Source organism: Podarcis muralis, chromosome 11, assembly GCF_964188315.1.
Source record: "Podarcis muralis chromosome 11, rPodMur119.hap1.1, whole genome shotgun sequence".
In the NCBI taxonomy this organism is placed as follows: domain Eukaryota; kingdom Metazoa; phylum Chordata; class Lepidosauria; order Squamata; family Lacertidae; genus Podarcis; species Podarcis muralis.
In genome coordinates this window covers 56,173,215-56,187,802 of record NC_135665.1, presented here as the reverse complement: position 1 = coordinate 56,187,802, position 14,588 = coordinate 56,173,215, and the positions used below count along the sequence as shown (strand labels likewise).

The 14,588-nt window shown below is 44.7% G+C and overlaps 1 protein-coding gene across 6 annotated transcripts in view; it reads right to left on the bottom strand.

Moving 5' to 3' along the window:
- MYO5B (myosin VB) overlaps positions 1-14,588 on the bottom strand; it is a 287,447-nt gene that overhangs the window by 17,806 nt on the left and 255,053 nt on the right. For 4 of the 6 annotated variants that reach the window (XM_077936491.1, XM_077936490.1, XM_077936493.1 and 1 more), the window contains 2 exons: positions 10,551-10,628; positions 4,943-5,141 (listed from right to left, as the gene is read on the bottom strand). In XM_077936491.1, the coding sequence (XP_077792617.1) occupies positions 4,943-5,141; positions 10,551-10,628 (277 nt within the window). The remainder of the gene's footprint in view (positions 1-4,942; positions 5,142-10,550; positions 10,629-14,588) is intronic. The other 2 variants (XM_077936492.1, XM_077936495.1) reach the window with 1 other exon arrangement.

Here is a 14,588-nt window from a genome sequence, read left to right as displayed (position 1 = left end):
GGCACACCCAGTCCATTATGCTGTTCTGTCTCCTTTCCACATTCAGATTGGCCTCATTCACAGGGCTGAACCTCTGACCAAATTTGTGGGCCTAATTTGGCCTGATGCAGGTCGACACATCAGGTGCGGAGCAAGTAGAGACGTACAGCAGATAGGAACCTTGCAGAAAGCAGCGTTGAAGGCTTGGGGACCGATCAGGGGATAGTTCCCATTGTGCTTTTTGAGGTTTTCCCATAGTTAATTCATGGTTTGTGGTTTCCTGCTTGTCAGTTTCCCTGTTCACATGGCAGGAAATTACATGATAGGAAGGGGTGGAGCTAAAAAGCACACGGGTTCAAGGATTTCCATATGGGGCGCTCCCTCAGTTAAAGTTTATACCACAGTCAAACTAAGCTGTGGTTTAACTGAACATGCAGCCTGCTGGTAAAAGGTAAAGGGACCCCTGACTGTTAGGTTCAGTCGCGGACGACTCTGGGGTTGCGGCACTCATCTTGCTTTACTGGCCGAGGGAACCAGCGTACAGCTTCCGGGTCATGTGGCCAGCATGACTAAGTCGTTTCTGGCGAACCAGAGAAGTGTACAGAAATGTCGTTTACCTTCCCGCCGGAGTGGTACCTATTTATCTACTTGCACTTTGACATGCTTTCAAACTGCTAGGTTGGCAGGAGCAGGGACCGAGCAACAGGAGCTCACCCCGTCGCGGGGATTCGAACCGCTGGCCCTCTGATGGGACGCAGGTGGTGTTGTGGTCCAACCCACAGAGCCTAGGGCTTGCAGCCTGCTGGTGCATGCTGCTAAAAAACCACTGGTGGTTTGCACTTCCCGCTGCTTCTAGGAAGCAAGCCATGAGCTGTGGCATGAGTGTCACACCTGAACCTGGGTTTGTGGTTTGTCTTGTCCAGAGAAAGCATGAGCAGTAAGCCCAAAAGAAACCTTGCTGACCACTCACAGGTTTGGAAATAATGAGCCTGGGTTTGGACATAAACGCCAAACCAGAGGATGGTTTAGCTTTCAGAAATAGGACCAGGGGAAGAGTAAAGCACCTCCAATTTCAGCAATGTGCATCAGTGCACACTGCACATTCACCTTGAAGCCACAGTTCAACTATGGTCTAAAAGTGTGTGAACAAGGTCACCATCTTCATGGGGTAAAATGCTGGTGCATGCCCATGAATAAAAACTGCTAGGGAGAGCCAGTGTGGTATTTTGGGCAGTTGGACCAGAGGGAACAGGCTTCAAATCCCTGCTCAGACACCAAGTTCACTGGATGGTCTTAGAGACAAATCACAGGCTCTCAGCCCAAACTACCTCATGGGGTTTAGTGAGGATTAAATGGGAGAAGCCCAATTTCTAATGAAGGACAAGGCACACAGATACAAATAAAATCAGCAGAAAGGTCTAAGGAATTTGATGCCTCCTTCAGCCAGAAAGAAGTTGTCTAACTTTTTTTTTTAAAAAAAGAGACCCTAAACGCACCAGCAGCTTTTTAAAGCTGTACATTGATTTCTCTTTCAGGGTCCATTTCAGTCTGCACCAGACCAATCAATCATGCGTTGTGAGCTTTTCATATAATAGTAAAGTGAGTAATTTGTCAAGTTGCACAGGGTGAGGCTGAATTATTTTAAGGAGCCAGTTATCGTGTTCTCTCTTTCCTTGTTGCTCGACTGCCTGCCTGATCTAGCTGTAACGTTATCAAAAGCTTGATTCCGCGTAGAAGATGGAGACAGTGTGGTTCAGCAGTTAAAAAACACACACACACAAAACCCCCCAGATTATACCATCTGCAATTTGAAGCAGTAAAGCCTTCCTTGCAATGTTTGGGCTGCAAGTAGAGGGAAGGGGAAAAGAAGGCTGCATTGTCTTCTCATTACATTAGATACATAGTGGTTTCTTCAAGGGCAGGGTTTAGGATTTTTAAACACACGTACGCACACACAAATTGCCCATGTGATTCTCAAATCTGGAACAGGACCCTAGTGTCAGGGTTAGGAGTGCTTTAACCATTTGTCCCCTGCTGTGTTCCCAATCCAGATAAGGCCTTCTGTACCAGTGGGGGACACGGGTGGCGCTGTGGGTTAAACCACAGAGCCTAGGGCTTGCTAATCAGAAGGTTGCAGTTCGATTCCCCACGATGGGGTGAGCTCCCGTTGCTCGGTCCCACCTCCTGCCAACCTAGCAGTTCGAAAGCACACCAAAAAGTGCAAGTAGATAAATAGGTACCGCTCTGACGGGAAGGTAAACGGCGTTTCCGTGCGCTGTTCTGGTTCACCAGAAGCGGCTTAGTCATGCTGGCCACATGACCCGGAAGCTGTACGCTGGCTCCCTCGGCCAGTAAAGCGAGATGAGCGCTGCAACCCCAGGGTCGGACACAACTGGACCTAATGGTCAGGGGTCCCTTTACCTTTACCTGCAGTGGGGAGGAGTGTGTGTCTCCCATTCACTTCAATAGATAATTTTTTTAGCCTAATACCAATTTAAGGCATGTTCCCACCAATATTGACTCAGACTGTGGTGGCAATTTGTATGAAACATTTCCATGAAGCTAATGTGACATGTAGCTTGATCCTCAGCTGTGCAGGAAAACTATGCAAGGCTAGCCGCACGTTTGTAGGTTTCGCACAGCGCCTGGAGTTTAGAGATGCTTCATAAGTACTAATTAAAGCTGTGCGTGCAAAGAACAACAATCCTGGCAAGAAAATGGCAGGTGTTTGTTTGACAGCCCTCGATTGCTGGAGCTTCTGCCAACGGGTTAAGCAATAAGCAGGTCTCTCCATGGCATGCCACAAAACCTTGCTCCCAACATAAATAATCACATTAAGAACAATCAGGGAATTAGTGGTTTATCTGACAAGGCTTCCTCCTACCAATTATTGCTTGTCAATCAGTCAGTCTTTGTTGCCCTCTCCCTCACCAAAGAAACAACCTAAGGTCACTGATTCCCGACTTCCAGGGGAAGCAAAACACGGTACGTAATAATTTACAATTTGCCACCTCAGTGCTTTTTGCCACAGTTCTTGACGTTCATATTTAAATGATTCTGACACATCTGCTTGGAAGTGATAAAAGTTTTCCTAATAAGATGCCACTGTGGAGCACAAGCAGAAGCAGCAGGCAAATTGATCCCCATAAGCTCTCTACATTCTTTCGCGCTAGAGGGCTCCCTACTCTACAGACCGCAATATCTCCAGGTAAAAAGGCCATAGCTCAGTGATAAGAGCATATGCTCTGCATTCAGAAGTCCCAGGCCCAATCTATGACGTCTCTGGTTAAAAGGATCAGGTGATGGGAAACACTTTATGCCTGAAGTTCTGGAAAGTTGCTGCCAGGAAAGAGCAGGTAATGCTAGGCCAGGAGTAGCCAATTGCTCTCCAGATGTTCATAGAATCATAGAGTTGGAAGGGACCCTGAGGGTCATCTAGTCCAACCCCCTGCAATGCAGAGATCTCGAGTAAAGCATCCATGACAGATGGCCATCCAACCTCTGCTTAGAAATCTCCGAGGAAGGAGAGTTCAGAACCTCCCTAAGGTTCTACTGTCAGACAACTTTTACTGTTGTTGAACCACAACTTCCATCTTTCCTGACCGCTGGCTATGCTGGCAGGGGCTGATGGGAGTCTCACAATATCAAGAGGGCACTACATTGCCTATCTATGTGATAGGCTGCATGGACCGGTGCTTTACCACAGCACCTATGTTTCTCCTGCTATGAAAATCTCTCCCTCTCAAGATGCAACATCAGGGACATACAGTGGTACCTCGGGTTACATACGCTTCAGGTTACAGACTCCGCTAACCCAGAACTAGTGCTTCAGGTTAAGAACTTTGCTTCAGGATGAGAACAGAAATCGGGCTCCGGCGGCACGGCGGCAGCAGGAGGCCCCATTAGCTAAAGTGGTGCTTCAGGTTAAGAACAGTTTCAGGTTAAGAACGGACCTCTGGAACGAATTACGTACTTAACCTGAGGTACCACTGTACACAACTTAGTTATCCCTGACATCTTCCTGAAACATCTGCAATGTATTTATAAATTATAAGGAGCTGCCTTAGGGTTGATGGTCCGTATTGCCCAATGCTGGCTAGAATATCAATCCTTTGCAGCCCTGCTACGGATTCAGACATTCGGCAGTTGCTTAGTTACTGTTTTGAATACAACAGAATTTGTAAGCTGCTCCTTGTGGGAAGTCTTCTCTTCAGCACACAAAATGGTTTGCATCTGTATAGTGGAAACGAAAGGTCTCACCTACTGGGCTGCTACACACAACCATCTCCCCAGACAGTACAGTGGTACCTCGCAAGACGAATGCCTCGCAAGACAAAAAACTCGCCAGACGAAAGGGTTTTTTGTTTTTTGAGCTGCTTCGCAAGACGATTTTCCCTATGGGCTTGCTTCGCAAGATGGAAACGTCTTGCAAGTTTGTTTCCTTTTTCTTAACACCGTTAATACAGTTGCGACTTGACTTCGAGGAGCAACTCATAGAACGCGGTGTGGTAGCCTTTTTTGAGGTTTTTAAAGACTTTGGTGATTTTTGAAGCTTTTCCAAAACTTTCCAGACACCGTGCTTCGCAAGACGGAAAAAATCGCACAATGACAAAACTCGTGGAATGAATTAATTTCGTCTTGCGAGGCACCACTGTACAAGATGGATAGAGAGCTGTTGCACCCATGCATTTCCTGCAGGTTTCCCACTGGCATCAGACTGGCCACTGTGAGAACAGGATACCAGATTAGATGGGCCTTTGGTCTGATCCAGCATGGCTCATCTTATTGAGCCCTGCCCTGGAACGTAACTGAAAGGAGACTCAGACATTACAAGAGAGAGCAGCTCCAAAGGCAGAGGTGTGCCTTTCCTCTCCCATCTCCAAGAGGGGGGTCTTTTCTCCCATAGCACGATTGCAGCAATCCACAGCAGGAAGAGCCAAGGATTCTGCCGGTCCAACCCTACCAGGTTTTCGCTGGTCAGCCGCATGATTTCTTGCTGGATTCCGAACTCCACTTGGGCTTCTGGCGACAGCTGCAGCGTCTGGAAGAAGACCTCCTGCTGTTTCTCCATCTCTTCCCTCAAGGTCCCCATTTGCTCCTTCAGAGTTTCTACTTCCTCTTCATGCTCTCTCCTCTGATCCTGGAGCTGGGCCTCAAGGAGCCTGAGGGGGGTGGGGGGTGGAAAGGCGAAGTGGGGGAAGACAGAGAAATCACAAAATCACTTGACCTCTCAAAGCCAAGGTCTGGAAGAAACAAAGAAACCGCACAACAACTGGACACGAGAGATACGGTTAGGATAGCCCAGTCAGCAGAACACGAGACTCTTAACCTTGTGAGTGTGAGCTCCACGTTGGGCAAAAGATTTCTGCTTGCGGGGACTAGATGGCCCTTGGGGTCCCTCCCAACTCTACAGTTCGTTGACTCTATGAACTACTATGGGTGGGGCATGGATTCTCAGAGGGAAATGAGCCCCCTTTAAGAGTTGAGGGCAGTTGCTAGGTGACAACACTGCATCAGCACTGAAGCCACTCTTCTGTAAAATATTTCTGTAAAGCCAGCTGTTGTGAAGAACGACACACTAAGGAATTTATATTGGGCATAGGTTACGAGCTGCAAGGATTGTTATCGTTAGGTATTGGAAAGTTCTTTCCAGCGCTACATTGTCAAATTGGTATCAAGTGGTATAGGATACAGTGCTGGTACAGCAGAGGATTGTATGAGGTCAAACTAAGAAAGATAACTTTACTGTGGAGTGGTCTGATTTTATAATATTTACTAATATTGAAGAGCATGGACAATCCCCATTACAGGCGTACAATAAAGTTTGTTGACACACAATGTATTTCCTTTTCACACAATGTATCTAAAATAGCAAAAAAAGTTTGCATTTTTACGTAGAAACTTTTTCTTTTATTTTCAAATCATCCGTTCTGAGGGAAATGAATAGCAAACTAACCTTTCCGATGGGTATGTTTTGGATATGGTATACACTGAAGAGCTTTTGATTTATTCTTTAAAACAATTGCCTAATTTTGTTTTATTTATCGTTTTTTTCGCCTCCTCTCTTTCTTTCAGTTACTTAATCCCACAACAATCTTAGTTTGTGTCAGTTTGTTTCACTGAAGTGTATAATGTTTTGACAGTGGCAATATTTTTTCCCTTTCCTTTTTATGTGTTTTAAAATATAATAAAGATGAATTAAAACAAATGCAAAAAAACTCTGAAGCCACTCCAGCAAGAAGGAAGCAACCAGCCACACTTCCGGGGGGGGGGGGGCTTTCTGAGGGGCTCATTCATGCCACTGTTCATGGTGCAAGCCTTTTAAAAGTTATTATCATTACATTACATATTTATTTCTACCCTGCCTTTTTCCCTGACAGGACTCAAGGCAGCTCTAAATTAAGAACTGTTAAAAACATAGAAAAACCAATAATTAAAAAACATTTAAATGATAGAATTAAAAAAAAATATATACATATAAACAATCTATTAAAACCACATCAATAATTACAATAAAGACACCACAGCACCAGCCCTTTCATTAAAAACAGCCAGGAACTGTTGGAACAAGAAGGTCTTTGCCTGCCAGCACAAGGACAACAAGGACAAAGCCAGCCTAGTTTCTCTTGGTAGGGAGTTCCAAAGTTGCCGGGAGCAGCACAGAGAAGACCCTTTCCCGCTTCTCCACCAAGCCAGGACTGAGAGAGGTTCCCTGCCCCTTCCCCTCTCTGAAGGAGAAAAGCAGTGTGGCCAGAATTGGGGAGGGGGCCAAAAGTAATTGGCCCAGGATCCCCTCTAACCACCAGCATCTCTATCAGATAGATAAGGCTTCCTTCGTTTTGTAGAGAGGGGTAGCCCTCATTCGTCTTTCTCAGAGGTAGTGACTGATCGCTGGGGGAAAGCTCATGGGAGCCAAGGAGTGTCCAGTTCAGGATAAATCCTCCCTACAGAATGAGTGCAAAAAAGTTTAAGATTGCCTGAATAGGGGTAGAAGTAGGCCACGAAAGTGCCAGGTTCAAAGAGACCAAAGCACATGTGCCGGGGACCTTTGCAGGAAAAACCCCCTGTGCTTTAGAGCACAGTTAAACATTGGAATTTGCTCCCACAAAAGTTGGCGCTGGCCACCAACATGAAAAGGATTCAAAAGCGAATTAGACATACGAATGGAGGATACAGCCATCTGTAGTTACTAGTCAAGTTGGCTATGTTCTACCTCGAGTCCAGATTGCAAGCTTCTCCCATAGACACCTGGATGGTCACTGTGAGAGCAGGATGCTGGACTATAAGGGTCTCTGGCCTGATCCAGGAGGGTTTTTATGGCTGTTGACCTATTGTTCTTATTAGAAACTTTTAAGTTATTTAAAAACTGCTTTTCCTGGAAAACTGCTGCAAGGAAGTTGGGTGAATCCCACAATCTCCTCCCTATAAACAACTGGGCCTGCAAGTTATGTTGCCACAGATCCTGCTATCCCCACATTTCTGTGGGTCTAGAGTATCAGGGGATTCCAGAGAATGGTGAACACATTCTGAATTTGGATACATTTTAACCCAAGGGAACCTGGTCCCTCCACCCTCCAAAAGGTATCACCTTATTTGTCTTGTACCTCAAATTGTCAAGCTATTATTTTTCTGAATTGGTCTCTTATTCAGAAGATGAGATATGAATTATTTCTGAGGTCTCTTTAAAAGGTCTCCAGGTGAGGCTCAAAGCGCCATTAAGTCATTTTGAAAACCTAAACACTACATTTATGAACTCTGTTGTATCCTGCTGTACAAGAAAGTTTGAAATGCCTATATATATATATATATATATATATATATATATATATATATAAATAATTTTTTTTAAAAATGTGATTTTATTTTAAAATGAGGCAACTTGAATAATGAAAGTTAAAAGGGTGAAAGAAAACCTACACAGACTGTGCCAAAGGGAAATTAAAACCATGGTTTCCAATAGCAAAGTGGAAGAGAGGCTTTAAATCACAAAAAATAACCCTCTCCTAAATGAATGCACACTGTGCAATTCTGCACAAACAATAAATTAAGGAACATGCAGCACTTTCCGTAACAGGGGTTGCGCGAAACAATTCTTTGCATTTCTGACTCCTTTTCCACCCACTCCAGCGAAAAGTGTGATTCATCCCTGAAAAAGGTTACAGCTTTCCCGTATATGCCTGCACTGTTGGGTGTGCTGGTAAGGGTAACGTTTGGTAAGCTAAATTGATTCTTAAAGGTACTAATTAGAGTCTGCTAAATTGAAACCTCTGCTACTTAACCCCCCCCCAAAAAAAAAGCTTTCACGAGAGATTCTAAAAGCAAGTCTGCAAACATTCATCAATCTGTTCTGACAGCCTGATCTAGGCAGGTGGTAGAACCCTAAGGTTTTGAGTAGGTTGAACATTGCAAGTGTGTGTGGGGTGCCTTCAGAATTCTTCCCCCATGTTTTTTAAGGGCTCCCTGTGCTTGTTTTATCAGCACATATACCTTAAAAAGGCCTCCCCACAAACAGAAAATCAGAGCAGCCTTCTCTTTGATTTACTAGTTTTCTACTTGCAGATAGATGGAGTCTGAAGTGGTACAGTCCACTCCTCGGGACTCTACCTGCAAATGTAGACTCAACAGTTTCTAGACACTGAGTTTACTAATATAGGATTGTGATCACCAGCGAGCCAACCTGGGAAGCTATTCAAGGCTCAAGCAGCTTTGGCCCAGCTTCCAAAGGCATCCTTGTAGGTGGACCTCTTGACATGACTGGCTCACTCCCTGGGAAAAAGTTTGCCTGGGTACCAACACGACAGCCTGCCGCGAGGTGGTTTGTGTACGTAAGCTACTATAAACCAAATTCAACAACAACAAAAAGCAGCATGCCAAAAGCTGGATTTGGTCTAAAACAATAGGACACAGTCGTGCGAAGATGTGAAATGCTGGGATGTTTGGAATAGAAACCAGAACATGGTAAGGGACACCAGCAGTTGCAATGCAATTGAATTACTGCATGCATAAAGCTCTTTGTGGCTGCCTTAGTCAAGATTCATGCAAAAGACATCAACGCACAAGGCGTGCTATACCTGCTATACAGTGCCAGATTATGGGCTCTACTTTAAGAAAGGTGATGGCACGTACAGAAGATATGCTTAAGGTCCACAAAATCCTGAATTGGCCCTTCTGTTCATATCCAGGCTTTGTGTGCATTTCCACATTGCACACACAAAGGCAGCACCTGCCTTCTAAGAATCTCAGCACTAGATTTAAATACAAGAGCAGGTTTTTTAGACCTCGTAGATGTGTGAGAGAAAAAGGCTTGGAAGCACTTTCATGCCCTTGACTTGTCCTCTTTTCTCCTCAGCTGTGCTGTTCCTTACAAAAAAACAAATAGCCCCCACTCCCTAGTAATAATGGGAATGGAATGAACTGAAAACGTAAGATACTTAGAAAATTGATCGGAGGCTTTTGCATCTACAACTCGCTAGTGTGTGAAATAACATCTGTACAACTGGAACAAGTGACAAGGTGCCTCGGGAAAATATGAAGATATATGGCTGAAATCATTCTTTTATTTCACTACCATATCAAATTGATGATAGAGTAGTGTATAGAAATTGAAATAGTGACTATCTGTATTAGTCACACACAATGATATACTGCAATATGCATGCATGCTGAAGGGTGTGCAACATTTGATGCCCAGAAGAAACATTTTAAAAGTTTTGCATAAATATCCAAGAAATAAGCTACTGTATGCAAATATCCTTAATTACCATTACAGTGGTGCCTCGCAAGATGAAATTAATCCGTTCCGCGAGTCTCTTCGTCTAGCGGTTTTTTCGTCTTGCGAAGCAACCCTATTAGCGGATTAGCGCTATTAGCGGTTTAGTGGCTTAGCGGCTATTAAAGGCTTAGCGGCTAGAAAAAGGGGGGGGGGGCAAAAAAAAAATCGCAAGACTCGCAAGACATTTTCATCTTGCGAAGCAAGCCCATAGGGAAAATTGTCTTGCGAAGCAACTCAAAAACGGAAAACCCTTTCATCTAGCGGGTTTTTCATCTTGCGAGGCATTCGTCTTGCGGGGCACCACTGTATTTATTCTAGAGGAAGAACTACTTTAGCCACTTTAAGAAAAAAAGAGACACACACACTCCTCAGATTTAGGGCTGGCTAGCCCTGGCAGGCGACCGTTTCCACTCTAGAAAACTCAAAACTAATTTAGCTGGCCTGCCAGCACCCAGAAGTTGCCAACAAGATGCCCATGGATGCCAGTGTGCCCACCATTATTTGTTGATGAGTGATAGTTGATGCTATCAATCAATCAATCAATCAATCAATCAATCAATTAATCAGCCCAGCCTGTCTCTTGTCTCTGTATCCCTCACACACAGATCTGACTCCAGTCACTACCCAAGTGGCAAAGCTGGATTGGACATCAAAAGAGCTCCAAAGGAATCCAGTTTGGGGTCTTTGTGAATTATGTCCATTTCCAGTTCCACATGAAAGTGAGGGGAAGGAGAAACATTTGAAAGAGACAGTAGGAAAAGGTCCGAAAGGAGAAGGAAAAGATGTAAAAGTATTTGACCTGGCAACTTGCTTTAGACCCTGATAGGCCAAGCCGAGCTCTCCATCTTCATTCAGATACCCCCAGTCCTCAGTCTTGCTAGAAAGAAAGGACAGAGGAAAGGGAAAGAGAAGTGGACAGGAAAGAAAGATAAAAGAAGCGTCAGCTGCAAGAGATGAGAAGAACAAGGAGGCCTCAGCTGCATTCAAGCAGACAAGCCCTGCGCCAACATTACAATCCACACATTGTAGCGGGTAAGGTGGTGGGGAGGAAAATCATGACCGCACCTGCTGTTCCTGCACCCTCAGCATAAGTTATGCAGCTCTATGAAAATATTATCATTAATGTATTGCTATCAGGTGCAATCACAACCACCCCACGCCCCCACTGCTTGATTATGTCTGCACAGAATTGCAGTTTTTAAAGAAAAAGCACCATGACAGTAAGGTGATAATGCTGTGAACCACCCATCCCACATGTTACAACTTTGACAGTCTTGTTAAGAACAGTCTTCTGGCATCTTACCCTCCAAACCCACCCAAGAAATTCTCTCTCTCTCTCTCTCTCTCTCTCTCTCTCTCTCTCTCTCTCTTTCTCACACACACACACACCTCCTCCAATGGCCCACATTAATAGGAGAGTGTTGACAACTGGGAGATCACATCTGCCCCAATGTCAAACCTGAGCTGCATTTCACATAAAGAGGTGTACAGAAGAGCATTTTTCAGTTGCTAAGCAAATGCAGAGACATATGCTACTTTGGCAAACCTTGATTATACTGAGAATATAGCAACTGACTGTGTCCGAGTCCATAAAGGGCCCAAATTTTAGTGCTAGGGCCCTTAAAAACTGCCCAGCTGGTTTGAGCGTAGCACCTGCAGTCACATTTTCTTATTCCAGCTGTGGCTTAAGAGAGATGGGTCAAGCAAGGACCAGCCATGGTCCTTTGACACAGCATCATCAGCAACGTCATCTGCTTAGCAACAGAACACTTGCCCATTTATGTTCAATGAGTTGCAGTGCTCTAAACTACCACAAATTCAGATATTACAAAAGGGAAGAAGAGCAATTAACTAAAGAGCTGGGTCTGGCTGCCACATTAGGGACACGATGGGAGACGCACCCCTTCGCTCTGCGAGAAAAATGGGTTGCCTCACTGCCCTGAAATAAAGCTCAAAAACTATTCCAGCTTTGCGATGCTGGCACCCTCCCACCATTTTATACTGTTCCGCTCGTCTCCTCTGAGTGTTAATGCTACAACTCAAATCAGGAGCAGACTCAAACGGACGCCTCCCCGCAAGCAATGGCTCCACCAAAGAGAAAATTATGGGGAAAATATGTTATGGAACACGTACAAACTATTGGAGAGGTATGTCCTATTGTCACCAGTTTTGTTACCTGGTTCCTGGGACAGTCGCAGTAGGTGCATTTGGGCTGCCAGCATAAAAACTGGTACAATCCCTATGCTGGCTAGGCAGGTCATTGAATCATTGAATTGTAGAATTGGAAGGGACCACAAGGGTCATCTAGTCCAACCCCCCAGAAATGCATAAATCTTTTGCCCAACATGAGGCTCGAACCCACAGCCATAAGATGAAGAGTCTCATGCTCTATTGACTGAGCTATCCCCCTACCCCCAGTTTGGCAAACACCTGACATTTGTAAAAGCCCCCTCCCAATTCCTGGATTATTGTGGAATGAAACTAATTCAAGGACATGCCATTAGCCTTGAATATAAAGTCTGGTAAATGACAAGCCCATGGCATTTATAACTCCTGAACCTCCATTTGCAAATGGAAAGCAGTTAGGGCTTGCATCTATCAAGGAAGCAAACCCCTGTGGAGGCATCTCTCTTGAGCTTATGCTTTTAAATTGATATTGTCCTGCTGTTTATGAGCTGATCTGACAGAAAGGAAACATTCACAGAGTAGATCTACAGAGTGGAAACATGCAGATTGTGGAAGAAAAGGCTGCTGAAGGACTGTAGGCAACATGCAAAATTATTTTGGGACAGGGGTAGCCAATGTAGTGCTGGTAAACTCCCAACTCCCATGAACCCCAGTCAAAAGTGAGGGATGATGGAGTTGTAGTCCGACAACACCTGGAAGGGCTCCAGGTTGACTTTCCGTGTTTTAAAGATGCCGAAGTCTGTTGCAAAACAGACCACAAGCTTTTTAGATACATCAGCAACAAGAGTTCAGGACAGAGAGCTGAACGGGAGTGATTGTCAAATGGACTGGAACTCAAGAAACTTGGCCAGTTGCCAAGGGTTCCCAGTATGGATCCCACTCTGAGCTCCACTTTCTAAGAGAGTGGTTTGGTAGCCTTCTCTAGTGAGCGGCTGGTGACTTGTGACTAAACGGCAGGAAGAACTTTCTGACAGTAAGAGCTGTTCGACAGTGGAATAGACTCCCTCGGGAGATGGTGGATTCTCCTTCACTGGAGGTTTTTAGGGAGAGGTTGGATGGCCATCTGCCATGGATGCTTTAGTTGAGATTCCTGCATTTCAGGGGGTTGGACTAGATGACCCTTGGTGTCCCTTCCAACCCTACAATTCTATGATTCCCAGCAACAGCTTCTCTCTACACATCTCTGCAAAATTGGATTTGGGAAGCCATCGTTTTCTTTTAATTATTATTTTCAAAGAACGGTTTAATTGAACAACATAAAATAAAAAGTGAAAACAAAGAAAAGGTATACTATTATCATTGGACGAGTTCCTTTGCTTCCACAACATTTACAAACCCAGATGATAGCTTAAGTTTGTAGAAGGTAGGAAAGGTGATGGGATCTGGGGAATACTATGAACATGGAGCTATCTAATTACAGTCAAATAAGTATTTAGATTGCTTGCAGCAATTTTATGAATGTTCCAGCTTTATCTATCCAGTCTCCCCCCTCCCCATCTATTCTCTCCCACTTTCGTTTTAGCGTGCTTTCATGGATAAAGCGATGGGAGGATACTCATGGGAGTGATGTAAATCTCTCTCCCTCTTTTCTGTTATTGTAAAAGGAAGACACAAATTCAGGGTATTAAGCTCACACTGCAGGAAACCTGTAATCAAAGAGGAATCATGGCTGAGAGTTAAGATACAAATTTAGCAGCTAATGTGGGTGATGGGCTTCCAAGGACACAAGATGTGTATATATTAGCTCATTTTACCATTATAAAGCTGGTGGTTTGCTTTTCTTTAACACTTTTTCCAGCCTCAGGGGAAACAGCTTGGCAGCCCTCCTATTAAACATCTTCCCTCAGCATGGTCTATGAATTATTACTTTGATGTAAGTAGTGCTTATAACTCTCCTGTACTGCTACAAAAGCTATATTCCACTGTAGCTTTGACACAGAAGGCGTTCAAACCACTCTGCAGCACGGTGGATTGAACTAGTTAAGTCTCGAGCCAGGAACACCATATCCTAATGTTGGAATTGAACGATACCTTTTCTGTATAAACAAACTCAGCATTGATGTGACTGGTGTCGGGGAAAGGCCACAGCTCATTGGCAGAGCATCAATACTGGGAATCATAGAATCATAGAGTTGGAATAGACCACAAGGGCCATCGAGTCCAACCCCCTGCCAAGCAGGAAACACCATCAGAGCACTCCTGACATGGTTGTCAAGCCTCCGCTTAAAGACCTCCAAAGAAGGAGACTCCACCACACTCCTTGGCAGCAAATTCCACTGTCGAACAGCTCTTACTGTCAGGAAGTTCTTCCTAATGTTTAGGTGGAATCTTCTTTCTTGTAGTTTGGATCCATTGCTCCGTGTCCGCTTCTCTGGAGCAGCAGAAAACAACCTTTCTCCCTCCTCTATATGACATCCTTTTATATATTTGAACATGGCTATCAATCACCAGGCAGGGCTGGGAGCTCACCCCGTCGCGGGGATTCGAACTGCCGACCTTTTGATCGGCAAGCCCTAGGTGCTGAGGCTTTTACCCACAGCGCCACCCGTGTCCCATATTTGTATATATAGCTCACAATAAATATACTGCACTGAAGAACCTGGAACGCTGAGCATTTCTGCTAAAGTGCTGCAAAGAATTCGCGACAGGC